Below are 16,926 nucleotides of genomic sequence, written 5' to 3'. Positions count from 1 at the left end.
TCTCAGCTGTATCCTGGAAGTACACGGTGACAAGAATATAGACAGGGAGCAAACATGATACAGAAGCATCTTTGGGAAGAGTTGGAGGTGCAACTGGGGCTATGTCTAGACTGCAGGCTTCTTTCAGAAGAAGCTTTTCCAGAAGAGATCTTCCAAAAAAACTTCTTCTGAAAGAGAGCGTCTACATAGCAAAAGTGCATTGAAAAAGTGATCTGCTTTTTCGAAAGATAGCGTCCATACTAAATGTACACTATCTTGCATTTAAGCTGTGATTACTATGGACAGAGTGGCCACCAGGGCACCTGTGCTTTTACCTCTTTCCTCTTCATCTGAAAGAACTCCCTCTTCCCCATCCACACACACCTTTTTCTGAAAGAGCTCTTTTGGAAAAAGGCTTCTTTCTGGTAGAAAGAGGTTTACCGATGTCGGAAAAACCCTTCTGTTCTTTTGATTTTCTTTCGAAAGAAAGCGATTTCAGTGTGGACGTAAGTGAAGTTTTTTCATAAAAACAGCCGTTTTTCCGAAAAAACGCTGCAGTGTAGTTATATCCTGGGTAACTCCAGGTTACTGCAATGACTATGTAAAGCAAAACTGTGCTAGACTGGGTCCTGAAGATGTCTTATGTTTCTACCTAGGGGTCTAGACAAAGCATCCTTTGTCTGCAAGGCAAAGGAAGAACTCCGCTCTGAGGAGAAATTCTAGATCTTCTGACATTTCTGGCATGGTGTGCCTTGTGCACTTTGCCCTGTGGTGTCCCATCTCTTAACTCAGAGCCCACTGTTTTTAATGGGAAACGGCAGGCAGAGGCGTTAGTGATTGGCGTGGCATTGTGAAATCAAACCAATGATAAGGTGAGCTGCGTGGGACATTTCCTGCGATCTGTTTATCCGCTACAAACCAGAATCCCGCTCCTTAGGAGCAGGCAATGTCTTTGTTCTCTAGCTCAATGTTTCTCAATGACTGGCCCGTGGATTAGTGCCCGTCTCTAAGATCTCCCTGATGCAGTCTCGGGAGGCAGCAAGCTGGTCCTTGGTACCAAAAAGGTCGAGAAGCACTAGTCTAGGGCAATGCCTTCTAAACTACAGCTGACTTCAGTAGATCATTACAGACCCTGAAAATCCACTATATGGTGCATAGCTGCCGGGCGTTCTAATCAGAAAGCACAGTTCTAATGAAAAAAAGATTACGGTATAAAAATTGCCACGTTTCAGCCTTTCTCTCTCGTGTGTTAAAGTCAATAGAAAGATTAGTGCATGCTGCACTGTGAGTCAGGCTGGACTTCATCCCTCCCCATGGCACACAGCATGGACTGGCATTTCTGCAGAGGGTTTGTTTGCCTCCTGAAGCGCTGAATTCCTACTCTTATCAGAGTAAGAAGGGCACTTGCCTCTCACTCAGACAGGAATTTGGTTGTTGGACTTGTGCCCAAGCAGGAAAGTTTCCACGGAGTCTCCTTTCAAGTAGCCGGCAGGTTCACTGGACTCAGGCAAACTTATTTCCCTGGATTTCATGTCCACCTGAAAAATTGTGTGTTGGAAAATTCAACTTCTTCTTGAACATTGTTGGGTTCATGCTCTACTAAGGGGAGACTCTGGAAGGAAAGAGGGAGGGAGTGAAAATCAGTGGGGGAAAACATTGGAGGCAAAATGGACATTTTGTGAAATTGGCCTCTGCGCAGAGAAGCCAACAAAATTCATTCCCCCCCATAAACCATTACCTGGATTTACGCTGTGCACAGTCTTTGTCAGTAATGAAGGCATTCGAAATCCCCCGTCGCTTTTGAAAACGAAGGCCCTTGCCTCGCCACAAGGGACTACCCTGCTGCCTGGGGGGAGGATGTGCTGGATGCTGATAAGCTTGACTTATTTTTGTGCCCTCGGAGGGTCAGGCGAGAGGTTTGCTAACTCCTCGGCTCCGTGAGGTTTCCATCCCCAATAGTCACTCCAGCATGCTCACGCCGCAGACCTTTATCTTGCGCAAGTTGGATACTCCCCTCGTGAGGGGATTCTCATGACAACAGACCCCTTCGTAAGACTTCCAGGGATTGTCCTCTGCTGGTGGGCCTGCCATTTGAACGTGGCCAGCGCCTTGTAGATCACAGCCAGGTAGACTTGGAAAAACAGGTCCAGGGCTCCTCTTGCTCCGGTATATGAAGCAGAGATTTGTGTCATCCTATTTGCTCTTGTATGTTGTGGTGGTTAAAGACACAACATCATCTTCTTTGTCTTAGCCACTTTACAGGAACAGAGAGAGAGAGAGGAAGATACTCTCTATCCCAGACCAGGAGTTGTGAAATCCTGGACCCTGGATGCCAGACTGCTTGTGCAGCCTGGGACAAGTTGCTCATTTCATTGTGTCTCAGTTCCTTCTCTGTAAAATGGGGATAATGCAGCTTCCCTCCCTCCCGGAGAGGTTGTAGAGAAGAATGCATTAGTGGGTATGACACACTCACACATTACAGGGCCGTAGAACACCATCAAAACAAAACAAAAATGAACACAATGCTCCGTGGGGCTGTGACTTTCTCCATCCCACCGACAGAGGAGCCGTTGGAACAAGCACAACTATCTGAGAGAGTTTATTCCTTTAGCTTTGAGACCCCCGCCCTGAAGTTCCTAGTAACGTGGGGATTCCAGCTGCCTGGCGGAATAGCAGCCTGCTGCAGTGGTGCTGGAACTGGTTTTGGTGGGGGGGGGTGCTGAGCTGCGCACCTGTTTAGACCTCTTGAGATCAGGTTGCCAACTCTCCCAGACCAGACTCCATTGCTGCAAATGGTGTCCGGTCCGTCCAGTCTGGGAGAATTGGCAACCATCACTGCTCCAAGCTGGGGCCACAGCTAGGAGCAATTGCAGAGCCCTGGGCCCTGAGGCTGGTGCAGGGCTGGCAGGCTGCAGAGCCCATGGCAGGGGCAGCAGGACCCTGAGGGCTGGCAGAGCCTGTGAGGCTGGCGGGTGATGGAACCCCGAGGACCAGCAGGACCCCAGGGAACCGGCAAAGCACATGTGGCTGGCAGGGCCTGTGGAGACCACCCAGAGGTTGGGACCCAGGGCTGGAGGAGCCAGCAACAGGGCCAGCCCCCAGGTGCGGGGAAGCTGGGTGCAAAACCCACACCCTGAGCCTGTGGCATGCTGACAAGGATCTTACTCTCAAGGCTCTCAAGATGAAGCATCCCACGATTCTCCAGGATTCTCTGAGCTGGAGCCGTTCAGAGCAGAGATTCAAATCATTGCTTGGCCTACAGCTCTCTTCCTTGTGTTCCTTTTTCTTCATGGGACAGTGGGGTCAGGACCACCCTAACAGACGAGGCAATGCTGGGTACCTGTGAGCTTTAGGTGGTTCAATCCGAATGATGGGGGCAGAATTCACTCTTGCCCCCGGAGAAGAGGAAGATAGTAAACGATTCTCATTCATCCAGGTTGTAATTGAGTTTGTAACTTGCCCGTCACGGATAATCCACTGCCCAGTGCATGCTACTCGGCATTCGCTGGGGAAAGTGGCATCCCAAGAGGGCCCAGGGATGCCTTGTGAGCCAGTTGCTGGTGCCTCCCTTACTGGCTGCCTCTTGGATCTTCAGGCTTCAGCTGGTTGTGGCAGGGTGGAGACTTGCACATGGACTCGCTTTTATGCCCTTGAATTGTGCTTTGAATTCTCCCCAGGTTGAGTAGCTCCACGGAGCAAAGCACTTCGTCCCGGCTCATCCGGAAGCACAAGCGCCGAAGGAGAAAACAAAGGATGCGACAGATCGACAGGGTAAGGATGGTGCTTTAGCGCAGGTGGAGTGAGTTGCGTTTCTGACGAGTGTGTGCTGGAAAGAGGTTCTAGGACTGAAGTTAGGAGAAAAATTCCTGTCTCCTCCTGTGGCAGAGGTGGGCAACCTGCGGGAACCCCTGCCTGCCCCCCTCCTCCATGCACCTCTCGTGCATTGGGACACGGGAGTCCTGCACTTCCTACTCCTCCCCCATCCGCCCAGCACCTTCAGAGCACCACGAATCCACTGAGTCTTGCTCCTCCTCCTTCCTCCCAGGGCTGGACGGTTGCAAATCAGCTGTTTGTGACTGTTCACGCTCAGGGAGGGAGGGGAGGAGCAGGAATGGGAGCGCGAATCAATAGATTCATGGTGCTCTGAACATGCTGGGAGAGAGGAGCAGGGAGGTAGAGGACTCCAATGCCCCAGTGTGTGTGAGAGAGGGAGGGAGGCAGAGAGATGTGCAGGCCATGTACAGCCCACTGAGATGGAGGAGGACCACTCATGCGGCCCACTCACTAATCTTGGCTGCCCATGGCTAGGGGCTTTGGGCCACATCCCTGACTTAGGAATCTTGAAGTATTATCATGGCTTGTTGATTTTCTTAAGAGCTCAGCTTTGGATGCTGAGTGACCCTGCCTCTTACCCCCTTGTCTCACTGCCACCTGCTCCCATGAGACCTCCTCAGTCAGCACACTGTCAGAATGGCCAGGGGACTGCCGTATTGGGTCTCCGATCAACCGGCCTCAGCCTCTGCTCTCATTCAAGTCAATAAGGGACGATGCTCAACCCTTAGGAAAGACTCGGCGACGTGCAAAGGAGAGTGTCTTGCTCCACTCTGTGACCAGTGCCACAGCCGCAGAACCAGAGCGACTCCGCTGATGGGTTAGAATTTCACCAGGCCCTTGTTTGCATCTCATTAAAATATCTATCTATCTATCTATCTATCTATCTATCTATCTATCTATCTATCTATCTATCTATCTATCTATCTATCTATCACTAAGGCCTTTTAAACAGACGAGGTTAATATCTTACTGCTAGAGCCGAGCTAACCAAAGTTCTGTCCTCAGACATGGCTTCTGAGCCTTGAATTGCATTTCAATTCAACCAAGCGTGCACCATTTTCTGCTTGCTTTCCTGCGAACTTCGGTGGCATCACGTTTTGTTCCCCCGGGGGTAGGGGAAGGAGCTTTCGTCCGCGTGAATGCCAGGACTGGCGTGCAAATGTGTATCTTCACAAGAGGAGTGCTTTCTTTAGGCCATCTGGTCAGAAACCGTAGCGCATGACTTAGCCTGCACTGCTCAAATAGAGAATCCCTGATACTGAGCATTGCAAAGAACACTTTCCAATCAACTCATTGGGTGCAGGTCCACTGACAAAGGGGGCAGTTGCCCCAAGGCCCAGAGATTCAAAAGTGCCCAGGGTTCCTTGCCACTGATACTGTGGCAGCAGTGATGGCCAGAGCCTGGGCCCTTTAAATTGCCTCTGGAGTGCCATGCGGCGTGCTCCAGGTAGCTCTGAGGACTGGCAGGAGGGGTGGCGGGGCAGCGTGCCCTGCGAGATGCTGAGGGCTGGCTGCCCCGCCCCCATCCACACCTACTCTGGGAGCACAGAGCTGCCCCCCCAACCCTCCCCCCAACTTGCCCAGGGTGCCAGGAAATTCTGTTCCTCCCCCTCCTCCCCCCCCCCCCCCCGATTTGCTAAAGGTTTGGGAATAAGGAATGAAGTTAAGAAAATCAGGTTGGGTTCCTTGGTGGTTCCCACACAGACGGAAGGTCCAAATCTGATCCGTTAATTGCTCCCAATGAATTGCTCCCAACTAGTTATGTTCCTTGCTAGACTTCTGAACCCTTTAAAAGCTGGGATTCTGATGAAGACTTTGTTGTATTTTTCTAGTCATCCTCATTCAGCAGCATCACAGATTCCACCATGTCCTTGAATATCATCACCGTCACGCTCAACATGGGTAAGATGATGATGTGCCATGATACAATAACTGAGCTACTGAAATTAGAGCCTGATCCAGAGTTCTTGAGAAGTCCGTGAAAAGAGTCCTGCTGATTTTAAGGGACATACATTTTGGCCATTGGACGGACTGCCAAATGAAGCATGTGGGTCTCATTCCAGTTTAGTGCGGATGTGTGTCTGTAACATCAATAGGCAGACCCAAACCTGGGACCTCTGGAGCTTAGTGCATGAGCCTCTATAGCTTGAGCTAAAAGCCAGCTGGCTCTCAGCTCAGGCTGTAGAGCAAATTCATTCGTTGTCTCAGCAAGTGGTCTAAGTCCTATTAAGTGGGGCAGTGAACCATGCCAACTAGGTGTGTGGGTTACATGTCCACATCACGCAACCTGCATCATAACTGTCTTTGATTTTCAGTCTTCCTGGCAGGCACAGCAGATAGGCCATAACGGTGGGCATTGGAGATGGAATTCTCCTCAGAATGGAGTAGGGTGGAAGGTAGCTGGGTGATGGAGGTTTACATTGTTGCCACCTAGGTTTGGATACATAGTCGTTGGCAGGGCCTTCAGTCCAACCCCTTTCACCTGCACTGAATTCCTGCTGTCCCAGGGCTATATGGAAAAACAAACACGACCCGACGCCGTTAAGTGTTTTATTTCTAGGTGCAGACAGATCTTTTCAGTACAGTTCCCCTCATTTATTTTCTTTAAAATGTGCAAATTTTCAACAAGTTGTATGAAAAAATGACCCAAGATCAAATTTCTCCCTTCTTGGACGAACATGCCAGGTCCATATAACCAGATGAGCTTAGCCTTTGGGTCTGAATGTCTGCAGTGCTTCTGGTGATCATGGGGTGGCATTGAAGAAATCTAGAAAACATCTGTCTCTCTCTGGACCATAGAGTAATGATCCTCCAGCTTGCAGAGTCTTTCCAATCACCTCGCTCGCTTCTTTTTTCCTTCTCTCTGCCTGTCTAGAGAAGTATAATTTCCTGGGGATCAGCATCGTCGGCCAGAGCAACGACCGAGGAGATGGTGGCATTTACATTGGCTCTATCATGAAAGGAGGCGCCGTGGCGGCAGATGGCCGAATTGAACCAGGAGACATGCTTCTACAGGTTGGTTTGTACCCCCAAAATGATGTCGCTTCCAGGAGCGGTTAGTGGCTGCAGCTTGGCCTTTCCACTAGCTTCCCTCGCTCCAGAATCTGTGAGCAAAATTCACTCTTGTGCAAAACGCTTGCACAAGGCCTATGTAAGTCTCCAAATCATTGCCGTTTCACTTGAGCTCCCCCTGCTGGCTGGCTGACCAACTCTTGCTTCAGTAGAAAGTCTCTTCAGATTCCCCACCAAATGAAAGCAAAGTGAAGACTAAAGTGGAGGCCTTACTCACAGTGCTTGATAATTCAACATAATTCGTTGCTGTTGACATGGGACAGGCTGGTTGAACCTCTCTAATCTGGCACCCTCGGGACAAGTGCTGAACCAGAGAATTTACCAAATCACGGGAGGTCAATATTGCCTAGCGGCATTACCAACACTTCCACTGTTTATTGGGCTCTTAGAAGACATTTAGGAGTAAATTAGAGCTAAATAACAGCACAGAACACTGAGAGCCAGGATTGGTGGCTGTAAACAAACTTTATGGGACCACGGGAAATTTGGCCAGACCCTTGATAAGTGGACATCTGGCTACTAAAATCATGCCAGACCACAGCAGTTGCCGGACCAGAGAGTGCAGGACTAGCCTTAGGTAAAATGCACTTTCTCCTTTGGTTAGTGCCTCTGACCATCATTGTCTTTTGTGACATGTTCCAGGTGAACGAGGTCAATTTTGAGAATATGAGCAATGACGATGCAGTACGGGTTTTACGGGAAATCGTCTCCAAGCCTGGGTGAGTGTATCACCAGATCCGCATTTCCCTGCTTTCCCTGACATTTAGTATTGGGCAGAGCTCAAACAGTTCAATGTAGATACGTACCGAGAGTTTATCCCAACTCTCTAAACCACTTGGATTAAGTAAGGAAGAAGTCAGCCCCTGGCTGCTAATATACCTGCTAAAACCGACACAAGCTGGTAGCTAGCCTGCTGATTATGAATCCCTATGAGGTACCTAGAGCAAAACACTCCACAAAAGTTGGTTTTTCTCTCTGGCCAACCCTGGAGAGAGGCAAATTAGCTCACCATGGCAGAGACTCATTCTCCCAGTTCTACAGGGAAAGGTAACTGAGTCCTCCGTATTTTATTTTATTTTCAGACCCATCAGCCTAACGGTGGCCAAGTGCTGGGATCCCACGCCTAGAAGTTATTTCACTATTCCCAGGGGTAAGTGAGCAGCCAGTGTAACAGTGCTAGCTTGCAAGGTTTACAAAATCCATAGCACAAAGACCTGTGGGGTCAAGGCATTTCCAGCTACCCTGTCTCTTTAGGAAGTTTTTTTTCTTTCTCTGCCCATCAGAATATCCAGTTCTAATTTGGGGAAGCAGCGGGCGCGGCTGAGGGAAGGTTCCTCATTGCAGGAGGAATAACAGGTAGTTTGAACTAGGGCTTTATTTCGAATGGCCGTTTCACTGCCGCGTGTAGACGCGGGCAGTTAGTCCAGTCTTGTCAATTTCAAAAAGTGGCGCCCGGCCGGGAAGATGCAAATCAAGCGCGGGATATTTAAATCCCGGGCTTTGATTTGCAATTTCGAATGCCTACGTTTGCAGCCCTATTTTGAATTAGGCTGCAAGTGTAGACATACCCTATGAGAAAACTCCTGCCTAAATCACAGGAAACTGATCATGGATATATCCCTCCAAATCTAACCCAGTCCCTGGATGAAAGCAAAAGTCCTTCATAGACCATCCAGGGAGACAATTCCTTCTGGTTCCCCCTCCCCCCGCCACGAGTGACCATCTTAGCCCTGTGCACATGCGAATGGCCATGATTCCAAGATGTTAAGAGTGTCCAAATAATTGTCTCCTATCCGCCCCTCCCCTCCCCCACTGAATCCCTCTGAGGTGCATTCTGTTTGAAACCTGATTCGTTTCTTTTTTTGTTTCTTTGCCGTTCCAGCTGAACCAGTGAGGCCAATAGATCCGGCAGCCTGGATCTCTCATACCACAGCCATGACGGGAGCGTACCCCCGTTACGGTATGAGCCCCTCCATGAGCACCATCACATCTACCAGCTCCTCACTAACAAGCTCAATTCCCGATTCGGAAAGTAAGTCGCACTGCGGCCAGCACAGGGCAGGTGTCTTCTGCTCAGGGCCGGCAGTGTAGAGCTGCACAGAAAGCAAAGCAAGACACAAACGAACACGACAGCCACAGCAAGCTTTTTTTTTTTTTTTTTTTTCCACTCTAACTTATGGGGAGCAGAAAACTTTCCGAAGGTTGCCACAGTGATACCTCAGCATAGGAGGAGCAAGGCTTTATGCTAACGTTTTGCACCATGAGTTAGGAAGATTTGGGGGTTGCTCTTCTATCAAATCATGGGGCAGGGAGTATATCCGCATTCATCAGTCCCTTAAAACGCCAGAAAGCATTTTTCCTCCGGTGGATAACATTGCAGATCAAAAACCAGGACATAATGTTAGGAAACTTTCTGTGTGCTTTCAAAACAGCCTTCACAGAGTTTTGAATATGGTTTAATCGAGTTGCCTTCTCTTTTTGAGAACTTAATAAGCACACACAAAAAATCCCATACAAATGAAAACCAAACCCTGGTGGCTTTTGTCCTGCAAGAGGAAATTAAGGGTCAGATTCCCTCCGCCACTGCTCTGGTCTGTTGTGGCAATTCCTACATTCTCTTATCAACCTGTTGAGACAATTCTGGTGTCTTATCTTGGAAGCTTTAGAACTGAAGAAACAAATCCTTCCTTGTTCTCTAGAGTCAGTGTAGGGCACAGTGCAGCATTGGATTTAAAACCACATGGCACTCAGGCAAGACACATGAACACAGCAGATGACTGTTGGGCTACTCACTACTGAGGGCCCCCATTTAGCCTATCTCTATACTTGCAGCGTTTTTATCCTGTCCGTTGCACCGGTGATAGAGAACTGGTAAAAGAAAAGCATTGATTAGTGTACTCAGAGTCACAGGCAGTGTGGCCTGCAAGTTGTGCTCTTGTGCAGATTCCAATGCTGCCCGGCTGATTAGCACAGCTAGGTTTGTGTTTCTTCTGGTGGTGCACATTCGCACATGCCTTCGGTGCACATAAAATTATTCTGCACGTGGATGAAAAAGATTAGAGGGAGCATTGGTCACAGGCATCGGAGAGTGTTTACATTTGTAGCACTTCCATCATGGATGAGGGCAGCTATCCCACAGTGCAGCTCTCATGGGAAGGGGTGGGTGATTGCAGGGTATCCTGGGAGCCTCTTCTCGACCACCGGTCAGCTCCAGATGCTCAGCATTGCTGTGAGCAGGGGATGGTTTGCTCCATGGAGCAGGCATTATCACCTGGCCAGAAAAGTGAGCACTTGCCAAGAAAACAAGAAGGGGGGTTTCAAAGTTGCCAGGGCTTTACAGGGGTAGGGGTGGGCCTCTATTTACCTGGCATCAGAGCAGCAGGGGTGCTGGCTAGAGTGGTCACTGAGGCATTGTGGGATACCCTGTGGAGGCTAAAAGCTCTAAAACAGCAAGAAAATGTCTTCACTTGCACATCAGCGCAAAAGCATCACTGGTAAGAGCCTCGCATGAAACATCTGAGTTTCCCTGCAAAAAGTCATTAGCGAGTATAGACGCTCCCAGAGTTTGGGCGCACAAAGGGACCTTTTCCGCGTCACGTGCCAAGTGTAAACCTGTCCTTAGGAGAGCGTCCGTGTTTGAGACTACACTCAAGCATGTGCTGAAGGGACTTAAATGAGTGTTAAGTGCTGTCTTCAAAAGGGATGGGCTTAAGCACCAGGCGTACGTGTTTTCCTGAATGAAGAGATTGGAAACCAAACGAATTCTGCAGGACCGGTTCACAACTTGTCCCAAACGTTGCCACCTTGGGTCCCACTTTGAACCGCTGATTCCAGCCGGTCCACAGGCAATCAATACACTGACCAGCTGAGGTCCTGGACCCACTTCCCTATTGCTCTGCAAACAGCAACATTAACGACACTTTTGCCTAAATCGGGATCAAACTCTTGTCCTGTTCTCTTACTCATTAAGTGGAAAAGTTGGGGCTGTGCCCCCAAACCAAGCTTCCACCTCTGATTCCTTTGAGTCCAGCAGGAAAGCTCCTATGCTTTGACAGCCAGTATTTGAAAGGAAGAAGAAATAGGGAGGGCTAGTGCAAACTGGGTGCCTTTGGGGGTTATTCATAAAAGCGCATCCCTAGTTAAAAAATTTGGGCCAAGTTTTTCAAAAATGGCCAATAATTGTAGGGTGTCAGTTTGAAACACCTTTAGCTAACTTCAGGGTGCTCCACGCCTTCTAAAAATCAGGCCCTCCCCTGGAACATCCCAAAACTGAAACCCCTCAAATGACTAATCATTTTGGAAAGTGTTGGCTTTTCTGAGAAGGTTAAAAGAAGAGGGTGAGACTAGATGGAGCTAGCTTTTGTCTTGTTCCCGCACAGCTCCTTTCATCTCTTTGTGGTGCACTGAAAACATTTTCAGCTGTGCAGGGTAATTAAAAAAAAGAGAGATTGACTCTGTTAATTAGCCATGACACTGCCAGTGAGAGTTTAGATGCTATTTCCACTCCAAGACTTTGCATTATTTTGCAATGAAATCTAAATTAGAAGCTCTAAGGGACTTTACACCTTGAATGGGGATTTTCTTTTCTACCAACGTCCTATAGGAAAAACTTTGACGGGGGGGGCATTAATACAGAATGATGATAACTTTTCTGTAGAATTTTGAACCCAGTTGACAGCAAGAGCTAGATAGATTCCTGGAGGTTAGGTCCATCAATGGCTGTTAGCCATTGTTTGTCTGGAAATGGGTGACAGGAGAGAGATCACATGATGATTCCCTGTTCTGTTCACTCCCTCTGGGGCATCTGGTATTAGCCATTGTTCGCAGACAGGACACTGGACTAGATGGACCTTTGGTCTGATCCAGTATGGCCGTTCTTATGTTCTAAGGGTATACAATTCCCCATTGGTTCTGTAGGTTGCCTTAAAATTTCTGTAGAGAACCTCCAGTTCAGCAGCATACCACTGAAACCAGCTTGCATAACTCATGCGCTTAATGTTAGGAAGCGCTTAAGTACATTGCTGAACTGGGACCTATAATCTATAGGTTGTTTAAAGTAATTTCTGTAAACCCTTAGAGAAACCCAATTGGTTTCATTGCCAACACAGTATATTGGATTTTTCCATAGAGGAAAAACAATAATAATAATGAATATAGTAGACCTTCATTGATCATTTAAAGACCTTTGGGCTAATGATCAATGACAGAATCTTCCCTAGACAAATGTTTGGCTGAAGTATTACATTCCTGGAGTTCTCTATGCATTGGTGGTGCCTTTATATTTAAAAATACCAGCAGACTCGGCCAGACCGCATGAGGGCTCGTGCTCTCTCTGATCTCATAAGCAGCTAAAATTACAGCCTCACCTTGAAACTATGAAAGGGGAGTGATATCTTGTATGGGTCTCGTCTCTGCATCTCCCTAGACAGTGGCGGCACCAGCAAGTGGGGGAAGGGGGCAAATATTATCAGCAGTCAAAGGCAAGACAACCCTTACCCCACCATGGCTTTATCTTGAGATGCATATTTTCAGTCTTAAACATACTAAAGATTACTGGGGTCTAATATATCTGCTGATTGCTGTCAAACAATGAAACTCTGTTACTCTGTTTACATTCCTCTTGAAACATTCATGTATCAGGTGCCTTGATACACAGTACAGTGATTTGGAAATGTGGAAGGCAGACACCCTCTTACTTGTGCTTCTGAATTGAAGGTTGCCTGGAAGTAAAACCAGTTTTCTGCGGATAGCTTTTCATTCTTTGTGCGGGTAGCATATGACATTCCCTTTTCCTAATGTAAACAGAAGAAAAAAACTGAAACCTGAACAAAATGGGAGATAAGTTTGGAGAAGGTGTGATTACGGGAGGAGGGGGCAGGGGCTCAGAGTCCTTCCTGACTCTTCCACTGTCTCACTGAGTGACCTTGGGTGAATCACTTATCTTTTCTGCAGTTCAGTTTCCACATCTGTAAAGTGGTTATCCTGACACAGATCAGAGGTGTGTCCGGAGGCTTCATTCGTTCCAGTGTTCTTTGAGATCCTCAGACGGCAGGGGCGATAGAAGGGTAGCGTTTCATCATAAACAAGGCCAGCATAGCTAGCAGTGAGGTGGGCAGCAAACTGCACTTCCATTCATTTGATCTCCCTCTTTCTGTCTCCTCCACTGGGAACCTGTCTGATGCACAGTGGGTGCAGCACGCCCAGCTCTCGGGGGTGCATCAGGTGGAAGAGAAGACCTCACACTTTAATCTCTCAGCTAAATATGGCGGAAGGTGAGAAACACGCATCTCAACCCAAAGGGAGCAAACAAAGAGCTTAAATACAAGATCCTCCCAGATTCTCTTCGAGTTACATTACTGAAACTTGCAGCAAATATAAATATCAGTTTTACTGTTTTGGCTGTAAATGTGGAAGCAGCCAGTTAATAGAGCAGCGTTAGATGAGCACAAGTCTGTCACGGTTCCTTAGTGCAAGTACTGCGGTATGTCTCCTGTTTTACTCTGTTTATATAACAGGGCTGGGATATTATAAACTTGACTGACTCCTTTTCTTCCTGTCCACCCCCCTTGACCCACTTGCCTGTGGATCAGAATGAAAGTTCCTAACAAAAGAAGTATTAAGTGCAGCCAACGCTTTCTGTCTAACGCACCTGAGATTTGGGGGTTTCAGGTGAAACCCACCACGCAGCAGGGCTTGGATTTCTTTTCTGGCTCTCTTCGGTTGGTTTTTTCATCTCTTTTTATCTTCAGTGTTGTTCCCTCAAACACAGGACTCCTCGGGGACCTGAATACGCAGTTGCTGTCAAATCAGACTTTTTTTAGTGCCAGATGGATCCAGTTCTTCATATTAATTATTATTGAAAAAAGTATCTTGTTCGAGAATGATTTTAAGCCTATTCCAGAGCAACACACTCTTGCAGTAGCCTCTGGTTTTCTCTGCAGGGCCAGCTGCCTTCAGCCAGCACTAGCAGCAATACTCTCTATCCACGGCAGAACATCTTCACCTCCCCCCCATTGTTAAAAGAGGAGCTTGCTTACTGCCAGTCAGGACAGTCCAAGATCACCCTAGATACCTGAGGTCAGGTGTCAAGTATCAGAGGGGTAGCCGTGTTGGTCTGAATCTTGCAAAAGCAGTGAGGAGTCCTGTGGCACCTTATAGACTAACTGAAGTGTTGGAGCATAAGCTTTTGTGGGCAAAGACCCACTTCGTGTCAGGTGTGTAAAAGCACTGCCGTTTTCTACGGTGCTAACCCCAGAGCATTGCAAAGTTCTTCTCACCAGCTGTCGTGTTTTGGAGTCTGGTGCAAAACCCATTGGAATCAATGGAAGGGTTTTTTTCCCCATTGACCTGAAAGATCAAGCCCTCAGACCACTACTGTGGAATTCTGGCTTGGCAGGGTATCCTGCCCAGAGCAGTTTGTCCCTTCTGCGTGGGCTTTTCTCTTCAGCAGAAAGAGCACTAAAACGAAGGCACAAAATAAAGATGGCAGGAGGACTAGTACAACTGCATTGTCCTGATGGATGTACCCTTCTCACTACAGGTTGAACCTCTCTAGTCCGGCACCCTCGGGGCCTGACCGGTGCCGAACCAGAGAATTTGCCAAACCACAGGAGGTCAATATTGTCTAGCAGCATGACCAACCCTTCCGCTGCTTCATGGGGTTTTAAAAGACATTTAGGGTACATTCGAGCTAAATAACAGCACAGAACACTGAGAGCCAGGCCTGGTGGCTGTAAACAAACTTTATGGGACTGTGGGAAACTTGGCCACACCCATGATAAGTGGACACCTGGCTACTAACAGCCCAGGAAGCAGCGGAACTGTTGGTAATGCTACTAGACCAGTGTTTCTCAACCAGGGGTACAAGTACCCTTAGGGGTACTCGAGAGAAATCTGAGGGGTTTCAATACAACTGAAAGTTGGAGAAAACTGGATTTTTGTTTTAAGCTGTACAGCGCTTTATTATTTTTGTACTTTTTAGACCCAAAACTTTCATCGCCCACCCGGCTATGATTAAGTTGTTTAAACAAAAGTGTTGCAATAGTAGAAAAAATGTGTGTGTCTGAAAACTGTAAGTACTGGGGTACTTAGAATTTTTTTTTTGAAAAAGGGGTACTTTATTAAAAAAAAAAAAAAAAGGTTGAGAAACACTGTGCTAGACGATATTGACCACCCGTGGTTCAGCAACGGCCAGGTCCCAAGGGTGCCAGTCTAGAGAGGTTCAAGCTGTACAGCTTACAGATCCAACATCCTTCTACTTCCAGTGGTATCTAAAGGGATAATATTGGTTTGGGGATGGGCCACATGAAAATTGAGTTTATTGCTCCTCATATGTTTAAAACAGATACTCTTTATTTTTTTTAAAAAAAAGTTGCTTTTTGTTACTAACCACGCTAACTTAAAGCAAAATCCAAATCTCAGTGTTGCTCAGATGGTGTTAGGAGCTTAGAAGCCTCATGTGTATATGGCATGTGACAATATATCTCAAGTGTGTACATGTGCATGTTTCAAGTTCACCGTTTTCAGCTGTCACTGTGTCATAGTTGTAAATGTGAGGGTGGCTGAAGTGAAGTGAAACCGGTTCTGCTACCTGCCTAGAAAGGTGGGTGGCTCATGACTTGCCATGTGTCTGCCAGACATGGGCCTGAGCTGCAAACACCATTTCATGATGGATACAAGTTTTCCGGAGATGGGAGGATGGGAAGCAGGGTAAACACAGTGAGTGTGGTGGGCAGCCCACTAAAAAGACATTACCGGCTGGGAATTGGACCCAGCGTTTGATGGAGCTTGGGGGTTCAGCCCTGTCTCTAATTACTGTGGTCATTAGCGAGCTGAGGGCTTTACCTTGGACACTCTGCGTGAGAAAGGAGAGGCGGGGCCTAGGAGTGACTGGGCAAGGGATCCACAGAGAATAGCTCTCCCATTCAAGGAACAGGAGGGCCAGCCTTAGGCCGGCCCGGCCCACATGGGAGATCTTGCAGGTGCTTCCTGTTGGGCTTTATTATCAAACTGGATCAGCAAAACGCATGGGTTTTGTGTCTAGAGGAACACTCAGGTCAGGGGAGTTGAGCACAAGTTGGGGTGGTGACATCATAGAATCATGGAACAGTAAAACTGGAAGGGACCTCGAGAGGCTATTGAGTCCAGTCCCCTGCCCCCATGGCAGGACCAAGCACCATCTTTCTAAACCATCCCTGATAGATGTCTGTCTAATCTGCTCTTAAATATCTCCAGTGATGGAGTTTACACAACCCCCTAGGCAATTTATCCCAAGCTACGTCTACATTGGCCCCTTTTCCGGAAGGGGCATGGTAATTTTTGAAATCGCAATAGGGAAATGCGCGGGGGATTTAAATATCCCCCGCGGCATTTAAATAAAAATGTCCGCCGCTTTTTTCCGGCTTTTAGAAAAGCCGGAAAAGAGCGTCTACACTGGCCCCGATCCTCCGGAAAAAAAGCCCTTTTCCGGGAGATCTTATTCCTATTTCAAAGTAGGAATAAGATCCTCCGGAAAAGGGCTTTTTTTCCGGAGGATCGGGGCCAGTGTAGACGCTCTTTTCCGGCTTTTCTAAAAGCCGGAAAAAAGCGGCGGACATTTTTATTTAAATGCCGCGGGGGATATTTAAATCCCCCGCGCATTTCCCTATTGCGATTTCAAAAATTACCATGCCCCTTCCGGAAAAGGGGCCAATGTAGATGAGCCCTCAGTGTTTAACCACCCTGAGAGGTAGGAAGTTTCTCCTAAAGTCCAACCTAAAGCTCCCTTGCTGCAATAAGCCCATTGCTTCTTGTCCTATCTTCAGAGGCCAAGGAGAACCATTTTTCTCTCTCCTCCTTGTAACAACCTTTTAGAAAAGCAACAATGACCGATCACAGCTGACACATGGAGAATTGGCTTTTCCCAATATCCTGCAAGAGAGCGGCTTGGAGTTTGTGAGAGGGGCATAGGCGTCCTTATAGGGGGCTGTTACGTCAGGGTCTGACCATCATTGGCAACCACAGAATAGGTAGTTTTCAAGGCAGTGCCAGCGTAAGGCTGGT

At 47.8% G+C, this 16,926-nt stretch overlaps 1 protein-coding gene across 3 annotated transcripts in view; it reads left to right on the top strand.

Moving 5' to 3' along the window:
* Window positions 1-16,926, top strand: part of DVL1 (dishevelled segment polarity protein 1) — a 224,459-nt gene that overhangs the window by 189,921 nt on the left and 17,612 nt on the right. For 2 of the 3 annotated variants that reach the window (XM_075906879.1, XM_075906882.1), the window contains 6 exons: window positions 3,657-3,750; window positions 5,646-5,715; window positions 6,689-6,828; window positions 7,528-7,604; window positions 7,968-8,035; window positions 8,768-8,917. In XM_075906879.1, the coding sequence (XP_075762994.1) occupies window positions 3,657-3,750; window positions 5,646-5,715; window positions 6,689-6,828; window positions 7,528-7,604; window positions 7,968-8,035; window positions 8,768-8,917 (599 nt within the window). The remainder of the gene's footprint in view (window positions 1-3,656; window positions 3,751-5,645; window positions 5,716-6,688; window positions 6,829-7,527; window positions 7,605-7,967; window positions 8,036-8,767; window positions 8,918-16,926) is intronic. The other variant, XM_075906880.1, reaches the window with a different exon arrangement.

This window comes from Pelodiscus sinensis, chromosome 23 (genome assembly GCF_049634645.1).
Source record: "Pelodiscus sinensis isolate JC-2024 chromosome 23, ASM4963464v1, whole genome shotgun sequence".
Classification (NCBI taxonomy): Eukaryota; Metazoa; Chordata; order Testudines; family Trionychidae; genus Pelodiscus; species Pelodiscus sinensis.
Note: the sequence above shows the minus strand (reverse complement) of the source record. Positions and strands in the feature narration are given on the sequence as shown.